General features: G+C 35.4%; 1 protein-coding gene across 6 annotated transcripts in view; it reads right to left on the bottom strand.

Moving 5' to 3' along the window:
* The window catches only part of PHF3 (PHD finger protein 3), a 79,061-nt gene that overhangs the window by 26,125 nt on the left and 26,568 nt on the right, over positions 1–26,368 (bottom strand). For 3 of the 6 annotated variants that reach the window (XM_037894271.2, XM_037894274.2, XM_037894273.2), the window contains 6 exons: positions 24,857–25,018; positions 21,746–23,576; positions 7,305–7,626; positions 4,560–4,743; positions 1,122–1,281; positions 892–1,048 (listed from right to left, as the gene is read on the bottom strand). In XM_037894271.2, coding sequence (XP_037750199.1) covers positions 892–1,048; positions 1,122–1,281; positions 4,560–4,743; positions 7,305–7,626; positions 21,746–23,576; positions 24,857–25,018 — 2,816 coding nt within the window. Of the gene's footprint in view, positions 1–891; positions 1,049–1,121; positions 1,282–4,559; positions 4,744–7,304; positions 7,627–21,745; positions 23,577–24,856; positions 25,019–25,607; positions 25,764–26,368 lie in introns of all 6 variants that reach the window. The other 3 variants (XM_037894272.2, XM_043542441.1, XM_027823044.3) reach the window with 2 other exon arrangements.

Below are 26,368 nucleotides of genomic sequence, written 5' to 3'. Positions count from 1 at the left end.
AAATTCCATACAGTACTCAGCAGAAAAAGGGTTGGAGGAAGAACTATAGAGGCTAGTCTGTACACAGTTTTTATTCCAATTTAAATCATTTAAATTAAATGGGTGTGATCCACTTGGGTAGCCATGTAAAACAGATAAGAAAAACTAGTTCTTTGTACTCCAGAAGGAGGATCTGTAGAACTTTGTGTATTACCCAGCGAACAGTGAGCTCAAGTTTGCATCTTTCAAGTAACCTGCATTGGACTTATATAGTAATCTATGTACCAAGACAAGGACACGTAGTTATGTAGGACATACGAGAATGGTGAAACAGAAAATGGTCAAGAACAGAGCAATGGATAGAGTTCCATGAACCAGCACAATTTTCTTGTTAAAAATCCTGACCTTGAGGACAAAAAGAATGATGGCCAGTACTGGGTGGGTGGGAGGGAAAGGAGATGATGCAGCCTAATGGAATGTCTTCACACAAAAATGTTATTATTGTAGTGGTGTGGAGACTGATTAGGGGATTGATAATTCTGAAATAAATGGAATAAAGGTGAAATGGAAGGATAGGCTGCTGGACAGAACTGAAAGTGGACATGTGTGAAATGCAGTTATGTGGAAAGCAGTGGCTGAAAGACAGACAGTGAAAGGAGAGAAACAGGCTACAAGGGTTGGACAATGGAAGGAATATGGCAGCATGGGCAAGGAGTCATGAAGAAATGTGGACACTGGAGACTCAAAAGTCTTAACTGAATAGGGAAAGGAGGAAAGAATATGGAGAAAAACGGAAGGAGATGACTTCTATAGAATAAGAGATAGGAAAAGAAGGTGGAGACCAGGATACGAAACACTTAATCAGCTAAAGGATTTCTTTCTGTGAAAGAACTATAGATGAAGAACACATACATTATTTTTGGGATCCTTTAGATTGAACATCAAACTTCTGTATTTGTTCTTATATTTAGAATCTGTGTCCCGAAAAAAAGAAAACAGTTCTTTTTCAATCCTTGTGGCAACTTTTGCTGCTCTTTCCTCAGGAATCTTCAAACTGGAATCTGTAAGTCTGAAAAAAGAGTATAGAATTTTTTAAAATAAATAAGTATATACGAAAACAGACAATTCATTTGGTAACGTACCTATACCTTTTCATCAAAATTTCTTTAAGAGACTGTCTGACACTTTGTCTTATCTGATCAGCAGAAGGTTTGGAAGCTGGCACAGCTGGTGGAGGTATATTACCAGTTGCTCCCACTTTCTCAGTTTTCTTTTTCTTGAATTCTTGTTTCTCGTAAACACCTAAATCAAAATATGCTAAAAATTAAAATCTTAAAGATAATTTTACAGTCGCTTAAATCTATTTTTTTACATAAAAAAACCAACAAACAAGGGCCTGAACAGTAAACAAAAAAAAAAAACCTACATAAAGGTGACCTAAAAAGAGTGGACAATATATTTGTGATCCATATTTTAAATTGTATGGATAAAGCTTAAAAGGTTTCTTTACAAAAAATAAATATTGACGGATAAGGGGTGTTTCTACTTATTTTTAAAACACAGGAAATTCAGATCTTATCTATCCGAGAACATTAGGGATAACCAGCAAATTAATGGAAAGATCTTTATTCAGACTGTCTTAAAACTCTGGGGGCAGCTGTTGGCTTCTATTTAACACCAACACCCAACAAATGTTTGGAGAAAGAATGTCTTTGTAAAGAGTTTTAAACCTTCTCACCCCTTCAAAGACTTAATGACATTACTAAATAAGAGCAGAAAATACAGTTAGTTCCCTGTTGTGTTTTGGGTATTTGTTAAATCAACTACTGCAGGTCTGTTCTAATAATGCAATTTCTGTATTGTTACCGTTGAAATGCCTATCAGTATTTTTGAAAGATGATCAAAAAAGAACTGATGTTATTAAGTATATTAATTTACAGCAGTGAATCCACATCAGACATGCCTTTGCCTTATGTTCAAAGGAGAATAGTGTGCAATAACGAGAAACTATTTATTTTAAAGTATCAACTTTACTATCTAGAAAAACAAATTGTATTAATTTTTATATAGAACACACACATGTTCATTCCTTACATATATAAAGTGTACTGAAGAAAAATGTCCTTAAAATTTAATTATTTTAAGAAACCATGTACATTATCAGAATCCCAAGAAAATTTTCTAAAGACTTCTAGAACAACAGCTCCCAGTTACTGTCACTTTTGATTAAACAAAAATATTCCCAGGCTTCTGTAGTCCGTTGTTTTATGGATTTTTTCTTCCACATGTGGCCAACCGAAAAGAAAATAGGCCAGCTTTTATTGGTTTGACTTTATTCAGATGTTCAGCTCTATGAATCTGTCTAAAAACGCACATTTAATTGTTCAGTGAAGTAAACTGAAAATTAACATAGTGGAAAGCACTTATCTGTGCATAAAATTTAATTTTAATCTAAACTAAACTTTCCCATTGAAATTGACATTTCTAAGCCCATTAGCCCTAAATTTCTTCCCACTATTAAACCTGTATGACAGAAGCACGGAAGATTATAAACACTTTCTTATACTAAGCGTCTTTAAACCTACTGTCACAAATTACATCATTTTTCAATTAAATTGCACCTCCAACATGGTGGAAAAAATTTCAGTTGTAATCCTTTTAATTATACAACTCGTAGGTTATTTATGTTTCTAAGCATATGAAATTTCAAAAAGCAGCAATAAATTAAATTGGCAGTCTTTTATGAGAAGAATTTATGTAAGAATTTATGAGAAAAAGAATAAAAACTATTTGTTTTCAGTTTCATTTTTCAGATAAGTGATCAACAATTCAGAACTGAAGAACTAGTTGCATGTGTTTTTGTAACAGTTACAATACTTTTTTTTAGCAGCACTTTCTAGGATTTCAAAACATTTTACATATATTAATGAGTCATATTCATAAGATATTTAGTATGTCCTTTTTAGCTAATTATGGAGACAACCCCAGATCTAACCATTAGGAGTACTCCGTGGTTGTGTCCTCAGCTCCCCTGACTTGCTACCTGACCCCTGGGAAAATCACAGACTTATTTTTATATTTTTTCAAAACTGACACATCCATGACACAATGGCAACTTGCCTACCAAATTTCAAGTCCCAGCTCCAAAGCATGAAGGCACTAGAGCTTTTCAGCAAAACAGTCAAAAGATTTCTCACACACACACACACACTTTTTTTAAAACCTCTAATCTCCTTTACCAAAATATGACTGAACTATTTTTGCTGAAAGTTAAAAAATTCAGACTGAGGCAGGCACCATGGAAAATTTCTGCATGAAGTTTGGGAGAAATATGGAACTGAAAACCCGGTCCTATAATGGAAAGTGTCAAGCCATTTTAAGAACAGACAATGCTACAAGCTTGTATAATCCAGGAGGAAAAAAAAAACCTGAATTAATGGCCAGTTAAAGATTAAGGATCAGCTTTATAAAGGTATTTAGGCATTGCTGTGCTCAGCATTGCAAAACCAACTGATTTAGGAGCCTAAGTCTCATTTTTCAAAAGGGCTCTTAAGTGCCTAAATCACTGCTAATGGGATTTAAGCTTCTAAGTGTCTAAATACCTCCTGAAAACGAGGCTTAGGCACTGCAATGCTGAGCACAGCAACACCAAAATACCTTTTAAAAATCTGGGCCTAACTGCCAACCTAAAAAGGTCTGTTTAACCATTTATGTGCTAAATGACCTCACCAATAATTCCTATGTTAGAGGAATTCAGCTTAGAAATATAATTTAACAATTTAATATTTTTTTCCTTTCTTTACTTTAAAATCCTCTTGCTACTTCCTGATTCACTGGAAGTATTCCAGAATGTATCAGTGATATCACACCTACAAAGTCTCATTCTTATCCCTGCAATTCATGGTATCAAGGATGTCGAAGAATCCTGCAAGCTGACATTTTTAGCAAACCAAGAATTATAAGGATTTCTCAGGGATTAGGAAGGAAGAATTTTTAAACTTTACTGGTGCTATTCAGCACATAAGTTGTAATTTAAATATGGGAAGTTTGGATAAGAACACTCCTCCTCCTCCCCACTTTTTCCAATGAAATTTGGAGCAAGGGAGCCTGGTGATATTTTCAATGCAGAAGAATAAAGAAATTCAAAATAAATATTATATCCTACAACAACCATCACATGTAAAGTCATACACATAGTATTTCATATTTTTCTAGAGCAGCGATTCTTAATATTTTTCAGTGTAGACCAAACTTTGTAGATTGTGAGCATTTCTCTCCCATTCTTGTTAGCACAGACCACCTCTCCTTCCATTCACAATCATATAATACTCGTGCAGCAATTATAGAAGCTGCTTAAATGGAAGAGTAACATTAGGAAAGTTTTTCATGCATTTTCAACTGGTAAAGAACATTAAAAGAAGCAAAAAACGAAAGATTCAGCACCATGTGAGCAGCCTGCTTTCTGCAGACTACAAGCAAGTATTCCATGCCCCCAAATTTAAGAAGCGCTGCTATACGTAGAACTTTCATGTCTTGCTGTATTCACACATGAACTATAGTTGCTTTTGGAGTCTTATTACCTGATTTTGCAGTCTTTTCACTTGAGCAAGAAACACTAAGAGAATCTTTATTTATTTTTTCACTTTTCTCTTCAGAGCATCGACGAGGAAGTGTAACTGTTTGTCCCATTTTCCGAATAGGAACTTGGCCTTTTTTAATATCAGAATCTCTGCATTCTGACAAATTCCTCGCATCACCTGATTCCTGAAACAAATACTTTAACATATTAGTCTGGTAACAAATGTGAAAATGAACTAAACCACTACAAATCTTTCCCAAAGTAGATTTTAAAAATAAAAATGTTGTATAATAAAAGTCCCAAACTGAGATGATATAAAGACATGCTCCTTAAAAAGCTATTGAAAAAGATGTCACAATTTACCACGAAGCAGCATTTAACCGTTACTTCAAAAATTAGGTCCTTTGGTCTTGTGCTGTATTACCAAAGCTGCGTTCCAGAGAACATGCAGTAAGTTCCTTGTTGAAAGCAGCTGTATTTTCTCAGTTAACTGTTTAAAATTTTTAAAGTATATCATATGTGCAGATAGATTACACCTGTCACCAAAGTAACTCATATGCAATAAACCTGGCAAATGTGCACAGCAAACAAGATCTAGTTAGAAAGGAAATAAATATTACTCAAAAGGAAAAACAAAAGTAATCTCTAAATCTCAATTTAAAGACTCCCACTGACTTCAATTCAGTTAGTATGAATGCAGGGGGATGTTAAAAGGCCTAATTCCCATTGAAGATCCTGGAGAAGGGCTCAAAGAGGTTTATTATTAATTATTATTATTTTGTTGAATAAAGTTTGTTGTTTTTTAAATCCACCAAGTGAACTGTAGACAAAATGAAGATGGGTATATAAAGAACATACAAAACTTTCTCAATAGCTACATTATGAAAAGAAAAGGTGAATAAAAAAAATCAAATATACTTGGAAAAAGCATTTTAAAAACATTTTAATTCAGACTAGTTAAAAACTTGAATTTGAATTTGTAATCTTCTGTTTAAAGAACTAAGGTTTCTAATCTTTAAAACTGACCAAACCAAATCAGTTGCTATTTGTAGTGTTGCAGCCATTTTGATCCTAGAATATGAGAGACAAGGCGGGTGAGGAAATATAAAAGATATCACCTCACTCACCTTGTGTAACCAAATCAGTGTAATTTGTGGAATATATAACGTATATTTTCAGAATGGGCATCACAGAAGGATTCATGAGACATGCATTAAAAGTTGAGGCAGTTTTATTTCCATTTAGTTAATCTTACATGCTGGTTTTGGTGATCTTCAGATGAATTCTAAATACAGATTACAATGAATATAAGTTAGGGTTGGGTTTTTTTTAACTAAAATGTTAACTATCGCATTCATAATTTTAATCATATCCTAAAAATAAAGAACATGAATAACCTTAATTAAACTAGGCCATTTCATTGCTTTAAAAATTAGGTTTTGATTGGTCAAAATGAGATCCAGAAAATAAATAATTAAGAACGGAGTGGCGGGCAGGGGCAGAACAGACAATTAGTCATTTAAATCTTTTTTCCCTTCTGCTATTAATGATTTAAACCACAATGCTGAAAAAACCCTGAACTGCTCAAGCAATCAAAACTAAAGTGTTGCTTTCATTTGGTCTCACAGTCACACTGACATTTAAAAGATTTATGCATTGTATAATATAACAAACTGGGCTACATACTTGCTGAACCACTAACCCAATTCTCCAGAGTAATACAACATGACATACAAACCCATCACTGATCCTCCTAAGCAGTATGGGACTAGCTCTGGGGTGATCAGTTAAACAATGTCACCTGGTATTAGACAAATTCCTAGTAAGGAATCTGACCTAGTTTAACAAACAGGACTTGCAAGGAGACGGTAATAGTATCTTTGGGTAAAAAAAAAAAATACATCCGTTTTAATTGAGTATTATATCAAAGGGCAATGAAATCCATGAGCTCTAGCTATCTATATAAGAATGACTGCATTGAGAGAGGTGACTAAACCTAATTAGCTCCAGAAAAAAGTTAACTGGGAAGTTGGTTTAGAAGACATTTCCATGAACATCAGACACAAAAACCAAAAAGTATAAGGAAAGATCATGAAGTATTCTGATCAAGTGTTTAAAGCCTTGGTGCACAGGCTTTAAATGTACTTAGACAGATGGAGTTGGCAATTGAACGGAAGGGAGATTTAAATAAGATCTTTATTATTATGAACTGAAATTTTTTTTAGAAATACCACCCTCCACCACCAAATCTTGCACATGTATTCCCTGGCAGAGCTCTGAACCTCTGTGGGAGGGAGTACAGCTCCAGGAATTTTCCCTCCTGCAGAACTATACTGCCTCTTCATCTCTATTAATGAGCCAGCTTGCTTTAGGGAAGCAAGCTGGCTCTTCCTCATCTCCAGAAGCTGCCATGCAAGATAACCATTACCCTGTAATACCCATTAAGACGGGGGAGGGTTTGCAAAATCATATTTTTACATGTGTGCACACATACCAAAAAAAAACAAGGTAACAGCAGATTTGCAATAGTACTCTTTTCAAAATAGCCACACCAATTTAAAGGAACTAATTGGAACAGTACACCTATGGCAAAACATTACATGACAAGTTTTAGCCTAGACTGAAGTTTTATGAAGAGTTATAAACCTGGGGGGAATTATTTTAATTGAAAGAAATAAGTACTATAATATTTCAAATAGTCAAGAATATTTTTTAAGGAACTTTAACCATCTTAAATAAGACTTACCCGTCTAAAAATTTTGACTTTGTGCTTCATTGTATCATCTGTCTGTTTAGCTTTCTCATTTGTTACACTGGGATTACCAGTGGGAGTTTGCTTTGACATTCCAGGTTTTTCACATTCCATTGTTCTATCTTCTCTATATGCTTCAAGTTGGGTGTCCAGTATATTTTGATCACAAGATTCTGTTTTTTTGTCTTCTTCAGCACAACATTTCACACACACATATTCTTTATCTTCTTCTCCCATTCGTTGTGCTTGAGAAAGACTCAACCCAACACAGTCACCATGAAACCAATCATCACACCTACCACAGCCTACCATAAACCTGAAAATAAAATAAAATAGCATCAATCAATGCACAGAGGGAGGTAGAACTTCACATCAACTATAGTCGACTTGTTAAATAATTTATCAAAATAGAGCAATTTGTTCTCACCTGATAAATTATTTTCTTTTTAAGCTTTACATCCATTATTCCAGCCTTACGACATGGTTATATATGCCCATGTGAAACTGAGAAAGTGTGGCATAATAGTCCAGGAGATCACAACCTCAACGTGAATTCCCACCCGTAACCCCACACAGACAAAGAAGTCCTCCTTAGGAATACAGTTTAGAGAAAAAGTCATAGGAAAGTAAAAGGTGGCTCTCAAGACTGATGAACATAAGACTTAAAAAGATAATATGCTCCGACAAGAAGAAGTTTACTCTCTGCACTGGCATCAAGGAATCCAACCTGGCAATAGGCAACATCCCAAATATGGAACTAGCATAAGCTGCCAAAGCATAAAGAAAATGTTCAAAAATTTTGACAATGAACAAAACTCAACTAAACCCACTACTTAAACCTCAAGCCATTAAAAATCTGACAGAATAAACCAATAGCGAGTATGACTGATTTCAGTGAATTGTTATATTTTGCTTTATTCCTCTGTAAGTTTTGTGGGGCACAGGCTCGTATTCTTCAAACCATGGCTGGTTTGGCCATCATTTTCATGGACATGCTGTTTTTCCACTACATTGCAAAACTTTGTACATTTATTCACCCAAGTCAGTGGACATTTGAGAAAACTTTTCAACCCCTGAAATGTAGACTAAAAATTGACATGTCATCTCATTTGGTCTTCTCATAGATCTGCTTTTGTATTTTGTGTGCAGAGATAACTTTAACTAACTAAAGTTAACAACATCCATTTTCTAATGTCTGCAAAGACCCTGGGTATCTAACAAGGTTATGATTTTGCAAGTATTTTGGTATATTGTGAAGTCCTCCATTCTCTGCCCATCAGGTGCAATGCTCTAGTCAAATTACTTTTGAAGAATGTAGAAAACAATCTCTCCCTAAACTGCAGAGACTTGATACATGAATGTATCCCTCTTGAAATACTATTCCTGTTAACGGTCCTTTTTTTTTTTTTTAATATATATATATACATATCAAATAACCCCTTGCCTTAAAATTGAGACAGGCTAACTCTAAAGACCATTATTCAACTGACGTGAAATTTCAGAGCTCTCATGTCTGATGCCATCTTTCCCTTCTGAGCTTTTTTCCATTTTGTTTTTAAGAGTCTGGAAAACAAAAATGGAGTTAAATTTTGAATCAAATAAACCCATACTGGTCACAAGAATATCCTTATAAGTGTAGATAGGTTCTTTAATGCTGAGCACCTTGATCAGGGAATTCTTACTAATTAAATAGAAGACAACACTAAATTTAAAGTAACACAGTGCAAAGCTGACCATCAGCTCAAATAGTTTTATGGCAAGTGCTTTAGAAGCAAGTTAAATATAATGATTTGCAAACCCTAATCTGATCTTACCAGAAAGACCCAAGAGTGAGTTCTAGTAACTCCCTTTTGTCAAAAGATTCCAAGGAACCAGATTCCTATTCACCTACCTGCCTACTCTCTCAGTTGTGATGCTGAAGCTACTTGATGACTCACCTATTTTGCAAGAATATAGTTCTATCATAAATTATGCTTAGAGGTTTGGATATTCTTTGGTTCTCATTCCCTAGAAACTGAAGGTAAACATTCCAGATGGCTCTGAGACACTGGCAGTTGGTCTGTGTAAGAAACTACAGGAACCTCAAAAGACCAAAAAACCTGAAAGCCTATTAGTCTAATACTAGAAACTTGAGACCCAAAAGTAGGAAGCTAGTCAATAGGCTGTCTTGGTTCTGATCACTCTTATACCAGTATTAATCAGCAGTAAAGTCAATGGAGTTATACAGTGGTTTAACAGAATTCGGTCCAGAAGTTTTCGGGGAAAAAATCACTTCCAGCTAGCTAATTTCTCTGAGATTCCATCTTTACTTGACATAATGACTGTTTTCCTGTTGGAAACAATCCAGTTATCTGGTTTGTGAATCAGAAAAGCAATCTTTTCAATCTTTTCATTGTTTGTGTATACTTATTTCATGACCACATATTTTGCCTAAAACATGCTAGCAAGTAGCACTCATAGATGTGTTCAGTTCCAATCATAAAAGCTACAAGTTCCTGAAAGCTTTCTAGGAGTATGATAGGAGTATTTTCAGATCTACATTCTGGCACAATGGAAAATTCAGAAGAAAGTTGGTTAGGTTTGGAGTTAATCACTTTTCACAGCCTCATCACAACCACCACCAAAATATTCATGAACATACTCAAAATCAGAGAGAGACTGAAGGGAAGTTAAAATCCTGAAAATTATTGTTCTTTACTGTCAGTCATGGGGCACACACCTGATGGGAGTATATATAGTATGAATTTCTGTTTTACAATTCAATGATCCACAGGAATATGTTCCATTTAGACAACAGACGTCTGCCTCAATGTAAGAAAATACTGGGACACCAAAAATGGATATAAAAACTCTTCCCCTCCCCCCAACGTATAAGAAAACAATGTACTGTTTCCACTGTAGTTGAAAAAAGTTTTTAAAGCAAACAGCCAATTTTTTCAAATTTTCCTCATGTTTAAATAAAGATGTTTATATCCATTGTTGGTGTACCAAGGCACTATTAATTCATTTTGGTTAAAATTTGAAGGAAACAAGGAATGTAATTTCTAGCAGCAGTGATTGGCCATTGAAGTGGAATTAAATTTAGATACTATTTAACTCTCATCTTTTAATTTGATATGGAAATGCAGGTATGTTCAATCCAAGACCAGACAACTTCAGTTTTTTTAAAGGAACAAGGAAACTATAGCCGTTATCTTTGAGAATTTTTCTGCAACTAATGGCCATTAAGTTTTTTGATACACTAAGAAAATAACCAAACATTTTAATTACTTTCTAGACGAAGAGAACAGATTAAGATGATCAAGAGTGGAGAAAGGATCTCCATAGACTGATATCTGAATAGTATTTGGACTGATATGTGGTCAGCACTCTTCATTTCCCAGGAGGAATACCGAGGTCCCAAACAAAGTGGTACTGAGCAACCTCAACTCTGGAGTTAAGACACTCAGGACCTGGTCCTCTGAGGTTCTAACAGGCTACCTATTTTCAAAAGTAGAATGGTGGACAGGTGTGTTCTAAATAGTCTAAGAGCTAGGTGATTAAGAATGTCGTCTTATTTTTCAGAACCTTGAATACTGGAAGCTTTGTTAACCTGAAAGAGCTTATTCTGTAAAACGAGGGTTGTAACTTTAATTTGGCCTGTCTGAAATCTACACTACAAAAACCTAGACCATTCTTTAATAATATTGAAAATAAGGCAAGTTTGACGTTTCAAGTGAATCTTTAATTTCTCTAACTATAGCTAATCTGGTATCAGAGGCGTAGCTGTGTTAGTCTGTACCCACAAAAACGAGTAGTCTAGTGGCACCTTAAAGACTAACAGATTTATTTGGGCATAAGCCTTCATGGGAAAAAATCCCACTTATGAAGTGGGTTTTTTACCCATGAAAGCTTATGCCCAAATAAATCTGTTAGTCTTTAAGGTGCCACCAGACTCCTCGTTGTTTTTATATCTAATCTGGATAATTTCAAACTATGAAGTACATCTGAGGGCCTAGGTAGTTTTCAAGGAAGAAACTGACTGTTGCTCAAAGCCCCAGATATGTGTGGCTTATTGGAGAAATATATGCTGTCAATGGTACATTTTCTATTGGTTACAGATCAGTGCAGACAAAATAAGACTCTCTCTCTTCAGAGATAGGACCTATAGCATTCTCAAATCAGGATGAATGTTGTATACTTGTGTTATAGCAAAGATGACCTCACTCTAGTCTGGAGTGAAGTGAACTATCAAAAGAAATGACTGTCTGGTGACACAGTTATCCTTAATTAGCTTTTTTTGGAACTTTATGAGAAGACCCAACTTTTATTGCATTTAAGATTGCACAAAAAAGCATCCTATAAACAAATTAAGGCTATAAGGTTGTATCCTGAATAGGAAATCTGGTACCTCATAACTCTCCACTATTAGTAGCAATTATGGGGCTGTAACTCAGGAATTTACATTTACAACTGTTTTGTCTAATCCTACTCAGAGGAGATGGAATTGTAATAAATATATTTGTGTTCTACCCACACTATAATTTCCACTCTTTCTACCAGTGAATCTGCACCACTGGTAAACTGCAGGTCCTTATTTTCCTAGAGTAGAAAAGTCTTAAATTTGCTACTCATTTTAAATTAATTTTTCAATGTATTTATTTGCAAATCCAGAAAAAAATTCACTAGAAATTTCAACCCTGGCAGGTAGATGATCTAGCTATTTCCCACATGGTCACAAGGGTTGAGAGAAAGGGAATAAAGGTTCTTATTTGACCACTAGAATTGGAATAATTTGATTTTCCATGGGACCTTTTCTAATCTTTATCCACATTATGGGTGTTCATCTGCACCAACAAAATTAGTTTAGGTAATAGGAGTTATGGTTGGATAATGGTGAAGCTAGGTAATGCACAAAGATTAATAAAGGAGTCAAGGAGGGTTGAGGCCTGGCTTGAAGGATCAAGGATTTCTTCTTGCACAGCTGTCACAGACTTGTGATTGAAGATGTTCTGATATCCTGGACTATTAACACCAAAAATTCTGACTGTAGACTGCTTCATAGTTTGAAGTGTGAGGACTTTACCCATGTTGTAAGGCTGGATTGGAAGATGTAAAGCTGAAAGAGAAAGAAATATGTTTTAAAATATTAATTCACACCAACACATTGAGTAAATCATAGAAGAATCATAGAAGATTAAGGTTGGAAGAGACCTCAGGAGGTCATCTAGTCCAACCCCTTGCTCAAAGCAGGACCAACACCAACTAAATCATCCCATCCCAAACGGTCGGAACTGCTTTCTTGTATTTTAATTGAAAAGTTCTGTAATATATAAGAATCATCACAAAATAGTTGATGGTATATAGAAATATTAATGTCCCTGGAAGGGACCTCCTTTAATTCAATAGAACCTTTGAGTATAAAAAAGAGTTATGTCTTATTCCCCTTAGAGAGGAATGCCTGCCTGTCTCCATATACCAAGATGAAGAGATAGTCACTTGAAGTATCTGATATTAGAAAGGAATTGGATTATACAAAGAAAAGATTGAGAGTAATGAAAACCTTCTATTATCTCCTTTAGGATTAGCACATCTTTTCAAATCTCTTGGCATATACATTCATTTAGAGGAAGGAAAGCCCATGCTTCATGATTCATTTCAAAGATAAAAATGTCCAGGCTGTATTTTTTCTAACACTAGTTATAACAAATGGAATGTGTTCAAGCAAAAGCAGATTGCTGAATGGCTGACAATTATTGAGGAATAAGAGTTTAAAAATACATCAGCCAGAAGTCAGTTTATTCATAAATTATTTGCTTTGAAAACTGTACTCATTAACAAAACACACACACACACAAAACAGAAAGGGTTCTATAAATCAGTCAAAATGAAGATCAATAATGGTCAGTGTTCAGCATCATTTGATATAGTTAATAAATGTAATAAGTACATCACTGGAAGTCATTTGCTTAGCATTTTGTATTTGCAGTATATAGCAACAGATCATGGACAACATATCACTACTGCCATCTTGCAACCATGTTTCATTCCAGCACACTTTCTATGAATGGGAACAAGGCCTCAATCTCAAAAATTTACACAAGTCAAGGTACTACTCAGGTGTATAAAATTAAGCACATGCATGTTTGCAGAATTGGGGGTTTAGTTGGAAAGAAAAAAGGAAAATAAAAACAGCAGTAAAGTGTAATTAGATAATCTAAAAACATTTTAAAAGCACTCCATACTTTAATAACTATTTTCCATTTGTACATAATTCAAGAAATATTTTAACAGTCCTATTTTAAAAAAAATAGTGTCATTATAAAGATTCGTTCACCTTCTGGATATTTATTTTATGAAACAATTTGTCTACTACTGGCTCAGTTGTGTTATATCTATATCACATTCCACAGCTCAGCAGGACACACAGGATGGAAACCAATTTTTAAATTACCTTTTCCTGAATTAACAGAGATCTAGCTAGGTGAAGAATTAACTAAGCGTGAATGACTGCACTCTTAGTCAACCATCACCTTGATGCACACACACATTCAGAGATCCGATTCACAGGAGCTTTAGAGGAGTCTGCATGTTCCACTCTAACACGCAACTATAGTCAATGGAAAGACTACTGACTTCAGTGGGCTCTGATTCAAACTAAGTGTGACAGTTTACTTTCGAGGAGACCCCCAGTAAATAAATTAGTATGTGTTCTCATGTTATCAAAGCATCTGTGTGCCTGCATTGGTTTGTTTATTGCCAGTCTAGCTATGGGAGGGATTTTGTAGCAACAAGAACAACCTGGCTTTTAAAAATGTATCATCCGATTTAATCTAGATGGCACTCATAGCAAGGCAAAAGAGCAATGTCAATTTATTTATTTATTTTTTGCACCCAGTTTCAATAGAACAACCTTTATTTTTATTTATTTATTTTTTTTAAGAAAGAAAAATCAGAGAAAATTTTCCTTTCGAATGTCTAATATTACCAGGAGCTTTTCAGCAAGGAAGAAAGGGCAGGGTCAAGAGCAAAACACAAAAAAGTATAGTGTGTGAGACAGGACCATCCACAAAATGATGAACCTAACTAAACAAAGTGAAGTCAAATGCACAAAGTAATGAAACTGAAAAAAATATATTCTCTAACTTTTCAATTATACTAATTTTAGACACCAATCCTGCAAGCAGAACTACGATGGCAAGATCAGGGCCTTAGGTGTTCCATGTAACTAAAACAGCAAAAAAAATATTTCAGACAAATTTGATTTTCAAATTGATGTTCCTTTATTTTGTAGGCCTATCGATACCAACTTTAATAGTGTCCCTTTAGTTTTTTGTATGGGCACATATAATGTATGTGCTAGTTTAGATCAGTAGGAAATAAAATTATAGTGTCAGAATCTTCAGTGTGTACAGTACAGAACTCTGCCGCCTTGTGATTATGGATTACAACGCTATTTTTAAATTATACTATCATATAGTACTTAAATAAATTTTCCAGTCATAGCTGTACATGAGTAATATTTGTATACTCAAGCTCAATTAACAAACATAGATCATATCTTGTGTCATATGCTTGTTTTAAGTTCTGGTCACCACACTCATTAATTTAACTATTTAGGCACCAATTCTGAAAACTTATACATATGCTTAATTTTAAAAAGTGTTTGCAGGGTCTTAATCTCCCTCCTTGCCTACAGGGACATAGAACTTAATTTCTGATCTACTGCCATAATGATCTCTCAGAGAAAAGCCCTTATAGTGCTGCATTATGTGTATAAATATTCTATTTCAGGGATGGCTAAACTTACCGACCCTTTGAGCTGCATACAACAATCTTCAGAAGTTCGAGAAAAGGACTGCAGCTACTGGGCCTGGGGACTTCAGGTCTGAGCCCTGGCAGCTATGCCCCTTGGGGCTGAAGCCCTGACACACACACACACACACCCCGCTGCCAGAGGAGACACGTGGGGGGAGCACATGGGGTCCCGTGCCCCCGCCCGGTTTTTGAAAGGGTTTGCTGGCCCCGCTTGGTCACATGATGCTGCCGGGCTCATCAAGCCTGGAGCTGTGGCCATGGGGAGACACAGAAGCAAACAGCTGGGATCTGCAGGGAGAGCTGCTGCTTTTGAGGCTGCCTCTCCCCATGGAGCTAAAGAAGCAGCCCCTCCCTGCAACTCCCAGCTGTTTGCTGCTGCCTCTCCACAGGGAGCTAACACCTGGGAGCTGCAGGGAGAGGACACAGAGTAAGGGAGGCATGACTCAAGACGTTGGGGTTGGCAGGGGCTGAACCTTCTAATTGTGCCCCCCTCCCCACTCTCAGCAGGCATCAGTTGTCTCTCGCAGAAACCCCTATCCTCAACATCTTGACATAAGGCAGAAGCCCTGAGCTCCCCCACCCCCCCACCTCCCAAAGTATGGTAGGCAGAGAATGGGGGGATGAGAGGGGCTCTGCAAGCCACACTAACTGTAAAAGAGCATGAAGCTCACAAGCCGCAGTTTGGCCACCTGTTCTATTTCTTTATTATGTATGGATGGATTATGTGTCTCATATCCCCTAACCTCAAAGTATCAATATAGTTTAAATATTATTTCCACACAGTAATGGATGTAATTGTTTTAAATGAAAACTGTGTAACTTCATAAGGAAAAATTTAAAAGCCTAAATATTTTTCCAACTTCACAAGTAAACTAGACAGAAAACTAGCTTTCTGTACTGTTTTCGAAAAAATCTATTAGAGGACTATTATGAGACCACATATATAGACTATTTACACACAAGAAGTCAGAGATGAGGTTGTTTGCTAAACCTTAATGTCTGCATTTTCAAATTGCCTTCCTGTGCAACCTTAAGATGTGTACTTATTTTAAGTTTGAAGTGAAGGGGAGGAAAATCCAACTAAAGCCCTGATCCTGCAATTTGTTACACACAGATAGACTGCTGCACATAACCCCACTTACTTCCATAGGGCTCTGCATGGGCACAGCAATCTGCCCAAACACACGCTGCAACATCAGATACCAAGTGCATTAACAGAGATTAAAAAAAGTAAATATATAACAATCAAACCAGAGGAAATGAAAGTCATTAGAAAAAAAATTAAGAATTGAGAGATATATTATTTTTAAAAACTAGCACTGATGTTGCAATTTCATTACAATGATGATAACAGTTCTTCCAATCAAGGTTTTCCTTATATAAAAACAACACACAGTAGGTAATTTAATTTATTAACTAGGCATTTGGTGAGCCCTGATCCATTAAGGAAAAATTCAAGGGGGCCAGAAGAGAGGAAAGTTTGCAATGTTTCCCTTGTGAAGCTTCCCACAGATTTGTAATATATGGTTAGGATTTGCCGGCCTGTAAAAAAGGCAGGGAGTTCAAGCCCCAAAGCCTGTAGATCTTAGGCACTGATGTAAAAGCCAGGGACACTGGAAACAATATAATTGAAGGGGGAATGAGGGGGAGGGTAGGAAATAGTGCTGTGTAGGGTCTTATGTTTTCTGCAAGCACAGGGATGAATACAGGATTCCTTGTGTGTGCAGATTCCAGGATTTATCTGGCTCTACGTAAAGAAGAAAAACAAAACTTTGTTTCTTATATCAATTGCAAGACATACAAACTACCTTCAGAAAAAAATAAACTTGGAACTATTCTCCCTTTATTATTCCTCCTATTCTGCCAATGCCATAAAAGTATATTCACTTGATCAAAATCCAGAAACCTACTCCATTTCAACAACAGCATTTACATAAAGTGGAAGGAAGAATTCCTCGCATATAAATGCTGCAATCATACATAAAGATATGTTATTAACTGGGAGGGAACACCTTACCACTAATATAGGATTATTGTTGCAAAAATCAAACAAGTTAGGAAATCCACAAAGTTATGGTTTCTCATTAACTAACTCAGACACATGGTGTACCCCATATACATATTATGATATGTATTATTAAAAGAAATCCAACCTCACAGTTTACACTGAGCAAGGAAAACAAATCGGAAATATGTGGTGGAAACGGGCAACTACATGGCAGAACACCATAACCAGCATTTCAGTTCCTGAAAAACTTCGGCTTTTATTTATAAAAAAATTCTAGCTGTTACACTGCAAAGATATCACTTTGAACAGAATCAATAAAATACAGTCAGCAGACAAAATGAAACAATAGTACTAATGCCAAAAGTTGTCCCCCTTCCACACTTCATAGATAAAGTAGATCCAAAGCATGCTGCTATACCTTGGTTCCACTGAGGGTGGTGAGGTAAGAGGAAGAGACACCATGTATAGAAACTATGCCGAGAGGTTCTGGTGCCAGTAATTAGCCAGAAGATCTGCTAATAAAAAAAGTCAACAGGCACAACTCCCAGCAGGAGAAACACATGGGCTCCAGTTGCTATTACTGATCCTGCTACAGTTTTCATGTCTATAAAGCTTATTCGCACTGAGGGAAAGGACTCCTGCTCTACATTCCAATCAACCACTTTTAGGTTCCCCTGTGCAAAGTACATGTATTTTAGCTTTGCACGTGGTAGCAGAATGACAGCATCTGTTCCTAAAAGATGAACTGTCCAATAATCTCAATATGGTACTGACCGTGAAGATGAACAATGTTAACTAGTTTATTACTGTTACAGTAGAACCTCAGAGTTACAAACACCAGAGTTACAAACTAACCGGTCAACCACACGTCATTTGGAATCGGAAGTATGCAATCAAGAGGCAGCAGAGACCAAAAAAAGCAAATACAGTACAGTGTTAAATGAAAATTACTAAAAAAATAAAGGGAAAGTTTAAAAATAGTTTTCACAAGGTAAGGAAACTGTTTCTGTGCTTGTTTAAGTTGGTTAAAAGCAGCATTTTCCTTCTGCATAGTGAAGTTGCAAAGCTGTATTAAGCCAATGTTCAGTTATAAACTTTTGAAAGAACCATAACGTTTTGTTCAAAGTTACTGTCATTTCAGAGTTCCAAACAGCCTCCATTCCTGAGGTATCCGTAACTCTGAGGATCTACTGTATTTGACCAGACATATCCAGCTTAGCATATGATTGTGAGAGCCCTTATTACAATACCTCAAAATGTGATCCTTGTACATGAAAGAGATTCCCAAGTTAACACTGATGGAGAAACCTCAACATCTGGCATTTTTTGACTTAACTGATTATATACTGAAACCTTGGTTTTGCATTTATTGTAAGGGGGGGGGCAATTTGAGTTTGCACAGTATGTTAAAATGAATTTTTTTTCCAACCTTAATTCAAGTTGTATTTCATTAACATGAAACCAAATTTGCTAGTCATAAATTAGAAAGCTCTTGGCACACATTTCCCTCATTTGGGACTCCACTTCAGTTCCATTTCTTGTTTTTCATACCATCTACAACATAGCATTGACACGCAATATCTAACAATGTTTAGATAATTGTAAAAAGCAACACCATGAACTTAAAATCTAGTCAGTTTAAAAAAATGAGTTAAGTTCCCAACTCGAAGTGTTTTTTCATTTCTCCCTTTTCCTGTGCGATGAGTCACACAACCAAGAGGGAAAACTGGTTAACCTAGCTGCTTTATACAGGGGAAATGGAGAAACTGAATAAACAAATGTCGTTAAATGCAAAGTAAACAATTTTTTTGGAGCTCTCTCAGTTTTAGTACTTGTGTGTGTTATACTTTTAACAATATTCAGTAAAAACATTTCAGAGAGGTACAGTTTTTAAGCTGCTGTCCCTTTTAAAAACAGGTTTAATTATTGCTGCAGTAACAAGCACAAATAATGTAACACACTGTCCCTGCTTGGGAAGATATTATAGAGGAGTTTTTCTTCCTCTTCTATTCTATGCTCAGCCTAGTTTTAGAGATGAAAACTTTAAGGATATATGTTAAACATACAAGTCCAAAATGAAGTAAAAAGTAATTCAAAAAACAAAAACGTAAATGCTCTAACTGTTTTGTTTTTCAGTTTGTAAAAACAACTGAGAGACTTATAGCGCGCGCGCATGTGTGTGTGTGTAAAAACCACCAAACATGGGCAACAACAATGGAAGCTTCCTTCTATTCACCAATGTGCATCAATCTGTTCTGTATATACCATCTTTGAGATGGAGAGAGTGGTGCAATTCAAAGCCCATTTGATCCTGGACCTTTCTGCTAATACTGTTGAATGTGTCAATTTCTGCCAACTGTAGTAGTAGTTCAGAGATACAGAAATCTGCCCAAAAGAAATGGACTGACACCACAAAACTCATGACACTGAATAACTATCAGATGGTGACAACTCCTGCGTGCTGCCAATCTGGTTGGTGACTGAACTAGAGAATATATTATTTGTATGATGTAGCACCTAGAGACCTCCAAATAAAAATGGCTCCCCATTGCACTACACAATGTACAAACACACAGTATATAAACATACTGTCTAAAGAGATTAAATGTTTCCTATCCCATTGCAATTCCCCACGACATCCTATTCCTAGTTAAGTTTTAAACATTGTTAACTTTGATTTTAAACTGAAAGATCTGAGTAAAAGTAGAAATGCAACAAATTCATTCCACTTTAACTGCCAGCCCCCACACTCCCCATTAGTGATCAGATTCTCTAGCCACAACTGAATTTCACCATCTTAATTTTAAAACTAAGTGTTTTGAAGGTCTCTTACTAACTAGACATTCAGAATAGGAAGAAAAAATTTAAACATCCACGAAAAAGACAAGAAACATAGAAATGTTTCAATTCAGCATCAATTGAAGGGAAGCTGTCAAAATAATTTAGGCCAAAAATTTACATTTTGCATTAAAAATGTTTTACAGAAACATTTCAATTTATGTATTTAAAGCAATCTGATTAAGTTTAAACATTCCACTGAATTTTTTGCAATCCAAACACTTGCACCATGTGCTAGTGAATAAGAACCTGATAATAAAGCAAAAGTGAAACTGAATAAAATCTATATTCGTTGTCCAAGCTGAGTGAAATGATAAAGATAAACACAAAAAGCATAAATGGCAAAAAGGAGTCCAGATTATTCAAACAAAAATGTTTAGTCTACAACATTAATTGGAACATGTTTTTTTTAAAAAAAATACATTAATGTGTGACAGTATCCTTTCAATCAAGTATTCCAAAATAATCTTAAAATTCTTACAGTATTATTTAGTTTTCTATATGCTGTATCTTCTTCACATGAATTACTAATTTACAGGATTACTCTAGCTGCACTGTAAATATTAAAATACACATTACTTCATGAATATTGTGACAAGTAATCATGAAATTCTGGAACATAAAGGACACTTCTTGGATGCAAATGCTGAATCTATATATATTATGGATCTTCGAATGCCTAAATATGATATAAATTTTAATCAACAAAATTACATGTTACTTGTTTCAATCAGAAAAATGGAGTTCTACAGTATTCGTAGAATAATAGGAATTTCTATAAAGTGAACAGATAAGGACTAATTAGACACTCATCTGACTGGTAGTGAAAGCATTTCATGCTCCATCTAGTTCAAAAGGTAGATAGGCAAAACTACTTTTAAAGTCAGAAACAATTCTTCACAAATATAATTGTGGCAAAAATGTAAAAAGTGAGACAAAAGGACTCATATTACTGAGCTAATACTTCTGCCTCATTAGAACATAATGCCTTGTTTCACTCCATCCACAACATGCTGAAAACTAACATTTTATTCAGTGAAAGGACGACACTCAGCATTAGATGTCATCCATTTTTTTTGAAGTGAGCTAAATATAATTTCATGCATGCATGCAAGTCCCATAAAAAAAATTGTGGCTTTGTCGTTTTTTTAAATGTTTTCCTCTCTCACTATTGTATGAAAGACTCACAGAAAATGATATCGACTAATACACAAATAAACTAAAAGGAGAAAAAATATTCTCCCTAATCTTTTAGGCATAGTAAACAGAGTTAATTATAACAATAAAACACTTTAAAACTATTATTTGACTTTTAGGTTGACCGCAACCCTTTTAACTTGCAGTGTAACATTCACTTTTACCAGTTTTCAGGCAAAATAACTATTACAAATCAATCTGAAACACTTAAGCCTTAGTTTGATGTTTTCCAAGATGGTGAGTTTTAAGATGTCTCTGTCCTATCTAACATAGTTCAGCAGAATTACATATCCTGCTAAAGAAGAGCATTCATAAAATAAAAAAGGATTTCTTCTAGTAATATTTCCTTTTGACCAAGACAGCCTTTACTGTGCTATTTAGCTTGTTTTAAAAGTTGGAGTGAAAGGGTGCGGCGGTACACAGGTAGGAAATTCATAGTATGACTGATACAGATTTCCATTAGAAAGGTTGTGCCTGCTTTTTTTTGATGTGACAAAGATGAACTACATGAACAGTAACAGAAACCTGAATGTAAAAAGAGCACTTTTATCTTTTGAAACCAACAAAAACACTGTGCATCCCAAACCACACACACCTGTTGCCATGCGGCTTTCTGCAAAAACCGCACTGCTTGGTGGGAACCCATACATATTTGCTTTCACTTGGAGAGGTATGTTCTGAGCCTTCACGTTTTACAGTAGAAATGTTATCTGGAATGAACAATGGAGGTTCATCAAGTGAAAGGCTTTTACTGCTTCTTCTCTGGCGAGGTTGAAGATTCTTCTCAATCTTTTTCAATTTAAGTTTTTCTTTTTCATCCTCCTTCAAATGTTCTAATCCTGTGGGATCTTTTGTCTCTCTCTCTTCTTTTACATAACTATTTGTTTTAAGTGCAATTGCAAGTTGATGTTTCTGTGTTTGTTTCTGATTTTGATGCAGCAAATGACCAGATGGTGAATGCACAGACGCTGAGACAGGATGGTGGATTTCTTTTGAACAACCCTGGTGATTAAGAGACTTGTCACTCACATTCTGAACTGATGTCTTTTGCACCTGCATAGGTGTTTGGACACGTGATACTTTTTTCACCAACGTATGGGTCTGCTTCTTCACTGTGACCCCCATATCAAAGCTCTGTGCTTTCACATCCTTATCAGTTTGTTTTTTTCTAACTTTAACTGTTTTGTGAAAATGTTGCCACCTCTCTTGCTCATCTGCACTCCTTTTCAGACTTATTGAAGATGCACTGTGAAAACTTGAAACACTAACACCAACTCTTTTTTTTGAATGGCTTATTTGCTGTTTAGTTGTGAGTAATTTTCGTCCTGCACCTGCAGTCAAATTTTGTTTAATCTGTATCATAGATTTAATGTGTTTGGACTTCACAGTTTTGGGACTTTTTGTTGAAATGCTATTATCATCCTGAAGCTTTGCTGCCTCACAGCCTTCCATTTTAATATAGCTGTCCTGCTGCTGTACATTTTGGCTTGGAGAATCATGAATAATACTGCTTTCTAAAATATTACTTCCTGCTTCAGCAGAAATAGTACTTTTCAAGGCTGTTTTATGAAATTCTGTACTGTCCAAGTGTTTGCTAGGATTAACATTTTTATCCGCCTCTTTAGAGTCATCTAAAGGCTCTGTTTTACAGTCTTTTAATGACATAACATTTTTACCAGCAGATTCCACAGCAGTCGGTGGATCTAACCTACATTTTGTCTTCTCTTCTACAGATCTGGATAGAACTGAAGGGGTCTCATGGATGTCATTAGAATTCATACAAACTGTTGTAACAGATGAAATGGTAGTCATTCCACTTATCTTGCTTTGGTCATTTTCTTTAGGTTTCTCCTCTGTTTCCTTGATTTTGTACTCAATCTTTTCTTCCGAAGATGCATCAGAACCTATTTCACCAACCATAGTTTCATCCACTTTATTTTTAAATATATCAATATTTACTTTATTAGCTTCATTATTTGCAGAGGTTATAAAACCCAGCCCACTTTTCATAACAGTCTCTGTTTTGCTTTCTGCTTCTTCAGTAGAAGAACAAGTGTTTGTTAAAAGAGAACCTCCTCTTAATTCACTGAACGTTTCATCCAATTTTCCTTGCTTGAAAGTTTCAGATTTTACTTCATCATTCTTTTCATGACAAGCAGACTGTTTTGAACTACTTGGAGAAGGTGATGATGCTTCTTCTGTTTCCTCTGTCTGACCAGATAGTCTACTACTACGCCTAACCTCTTTAAGATGTTCTAGTTTCACTGGTGTACTAACTTCTTCCTGTTTAGGTTGACCCTTGTCTTGCGGTTTTGGTCCTCCCTTTTGGGCACATCCAGATTTTACAGCTGCTTTCTTGGTATTAGCAAGAGGTGCAATGTTTGAACGCTTGGCTATAGTACTTTGCCGCAAACTTCGTACTGGTTCTATTAAAGAGAAAAGAGAATCTCTTAGGTATATTTCATTCTTTTCCTGGCAAACATAAGATTAGACTACAGTGAAAATAAATTTACGAATCAACAAGATTTAACTTACAAAATGTTAGATCATTAATTTTTTATTGAGTTCAAGAAACATTATTAAAATTTAAAACGAATACAAAAGATTGATATTTCAATTTGACATTGACACTGTTTGGACAAATGTAAATGGCCACGTAAATTCTGGATAGCAAGCGAGAAACCAAAATTTCTTAAATCAGAAAGGTCATACTATCACTGAAATAGGAAGAGTATTTAATTGTCCTTTTAACTTCTGTATGAAGTAAGTATCATACAAATAAAGTTTTGGCACCTCTTCACTAAAACAAAAACACAGTAGTTAAGCTTACATATAATTCTGGGATTCTTAAAGTAATCACCTGACATCCATTAAAGTTCATATTTGATATGAACTCTTATACTGTAGAAATTAATCATCTGTAAAGCATGTTGAGATCTTTGGATGAATGACTTTTATACAAGATCAAACTATTATCAACCTTACTTAAAATCTACAAAAGCAAACAGCCAAAACATTGAAAATAAGAACTTATTAAATTTCAAATCAAATTTTTATATTTAAAGAATATTGTGAAAATTACTTTGTGTATATTATAAATCAGGCATTTCCAAATCTTATAAGTAGTTTTAAAATGCAGTTCAATCTATAGTGCTTCAACTCTGATGTATTTTCTTATCTCCATCACCCTCCCACAGATAATACTTACATGAAATAATGTACTTCCAAAAATTCTAAGTTTTAACAGAATACTGCACTATACACACACACAGAGTATGATATTGGTCAGAATGCCTAAAAAATTCCAATTTTGAAGTCAGTGGTTTACTTCATTGCTGTTTGAGTATATAAAGTGGCTCCACTAATTACTATCTTACCTCTTTACCTAGGCCATAGGTTACATCTTTCTGATCTCTTTATGTGAGTCAGATTAATGGCACCATCACTTCCTTCACTAAAATTATGCCCCAAAACGGAGTTATTTGGAACCTTTAGCAATAGGTCCATTTTTCCAAAATCATTACATATTTATAACATTAATGATGTTAAACTGCTCTGATGAAAAATAATTTCAAAATATTTATATTATACTTCATATAACCAAGTGATTAACAACATTGACCTAAAGTTTAAAATAGAGAAAAAAAGTTGTAAAACCTCCAAATGTCCCCAGATATGCAAATCCTTGCATTATTTGAATGATCACCTTGTGCCATTAAACGTGGTGATTTTCTTGGTGACTTGACTGAAGTGTCATCCAATTGGTCCCTTAAATTCCTGTTGGGTAAAATTACGTCATCTTCATCAATGGTATCGTTACCACTTTCTTTAACTCCTTCTTCATCCATAATATCATCAAGACCAATAACTGAAAAAAATAAAAACAAAAAAGAGCCTAAAACTTAAAAGTATCTAGTTATAAGAGGTTGGGAAGGGTGGGGGCCAGAAAAGGGGGAAGGCCAGATTTAAAAAAAAAAAAAAGGGGGGGGGGGGCGGGCATGTGAGAACGAACAAAAATGAAAAATGAGGACGCGAGATAGAAAATTCTCATATGAGGCAGTTTCAGTGTAGAAAAAGCTATAACCCAAAGCTTATAATTTCTGAGGAGGTCCTTGTCAAAGAGTCATGCCACTTTCAGAGGACTCATTTTATTTTATTTATTTTTTTTTTTAAAAATGGGAAGGTACCCAACCCTTACAGAATCAGCTGTCCCTTGCTGTCCATTCCCACCTAAGTGAAAGAAAGGAGAACAGTAGAAAGAGCTGATCCAAAAATGCAGAAAGTTTAAGCCACATTGTTGTTCTAGGGTGACAGTTTTTAAATTTTAAATTCCCAATCACATGTATCTGCATCTGAGAGTCGCTAATGCCACTAGGAAGAGCACTGAGCACAGCATGCACTAGTCTTCCAGCCAGAGACTGAGAACATAGTCTGTCACATTCCTAGCCTCCACTAACCTGAGAAGGATCCCAGAGGTTGCTCCTGAATATAGGTTTCCTAAGAGGCAGTCAAGCCACTGTACCAGCCACTCTCCTCACTTTCTCTAAGTATGGTTCTGCAATGGTAGCCTCTCCTATCCCAAGATCCTATGTGTGATTAATGAATCCTGGTCCCTGTGGGATGCGAAATCTGTGAGATCAATCCAAGTGATTTTGCAGAACAAGTAGTAGGGTTTGACAAATACAGCACAGACTCCAGACAACTGATACAACTGCCTGAACAGTAGAAAGCTATAGAGAAGTATTTCAAGGCAAACTAATTTATATGACAAATAGGATCTTAAAAAATTTCTGATAAATGGTTAAAAATGGTTATTTGAAACTGTGACGTAACACAATATATTTGTCTTGAAAAATCAGAGAAAGCAGTTGTTACAGGGACTTAAACAACCATTAAAATTTTTAGACTGTCCCATCAGAAAGTATCAACTGTCTTTTTTCAACTCTATGTTTTTGCAATATTCTCAAGAAAAACACTGTTAATGAAGTCTGCAAAAGTTGTTCAGTGTTGAGTATTCTCTTAAGATACTCCAAATGTAAAAGGGATAAACTGCAAGATACTGATACAGCTAACCAAACAATGGCCAATAAACAAGCTTTAACTGCAGGAAGTTCCCCACCCTCGACTTTTCGACCATGAAGGGAGAAAAATTAATGTTTTAGCTAAATATCTGACAGTTTTTATACAGCCTGATTACACAGATTAACCCTGGTACAGT

Source organism: Chelonia mydas, chromosome 3 (genome assembly GCF_015237465.2).
Source record: "Chelonia mydas isolate rCheMyd1 chromosome 3, rCheMyd1.pri.v2, whole genome shotgun sequence".
Lineage (NCBI taxonomy): Eukaryota > Metazoa > Chordata > Testudines > Cheloniidae > Chelonia > Chelonia mydas.
Note: the sequence above shows the minus strand (reverse complement) of the source record. Positions and strands in the feature narration are given on the sequence as shown.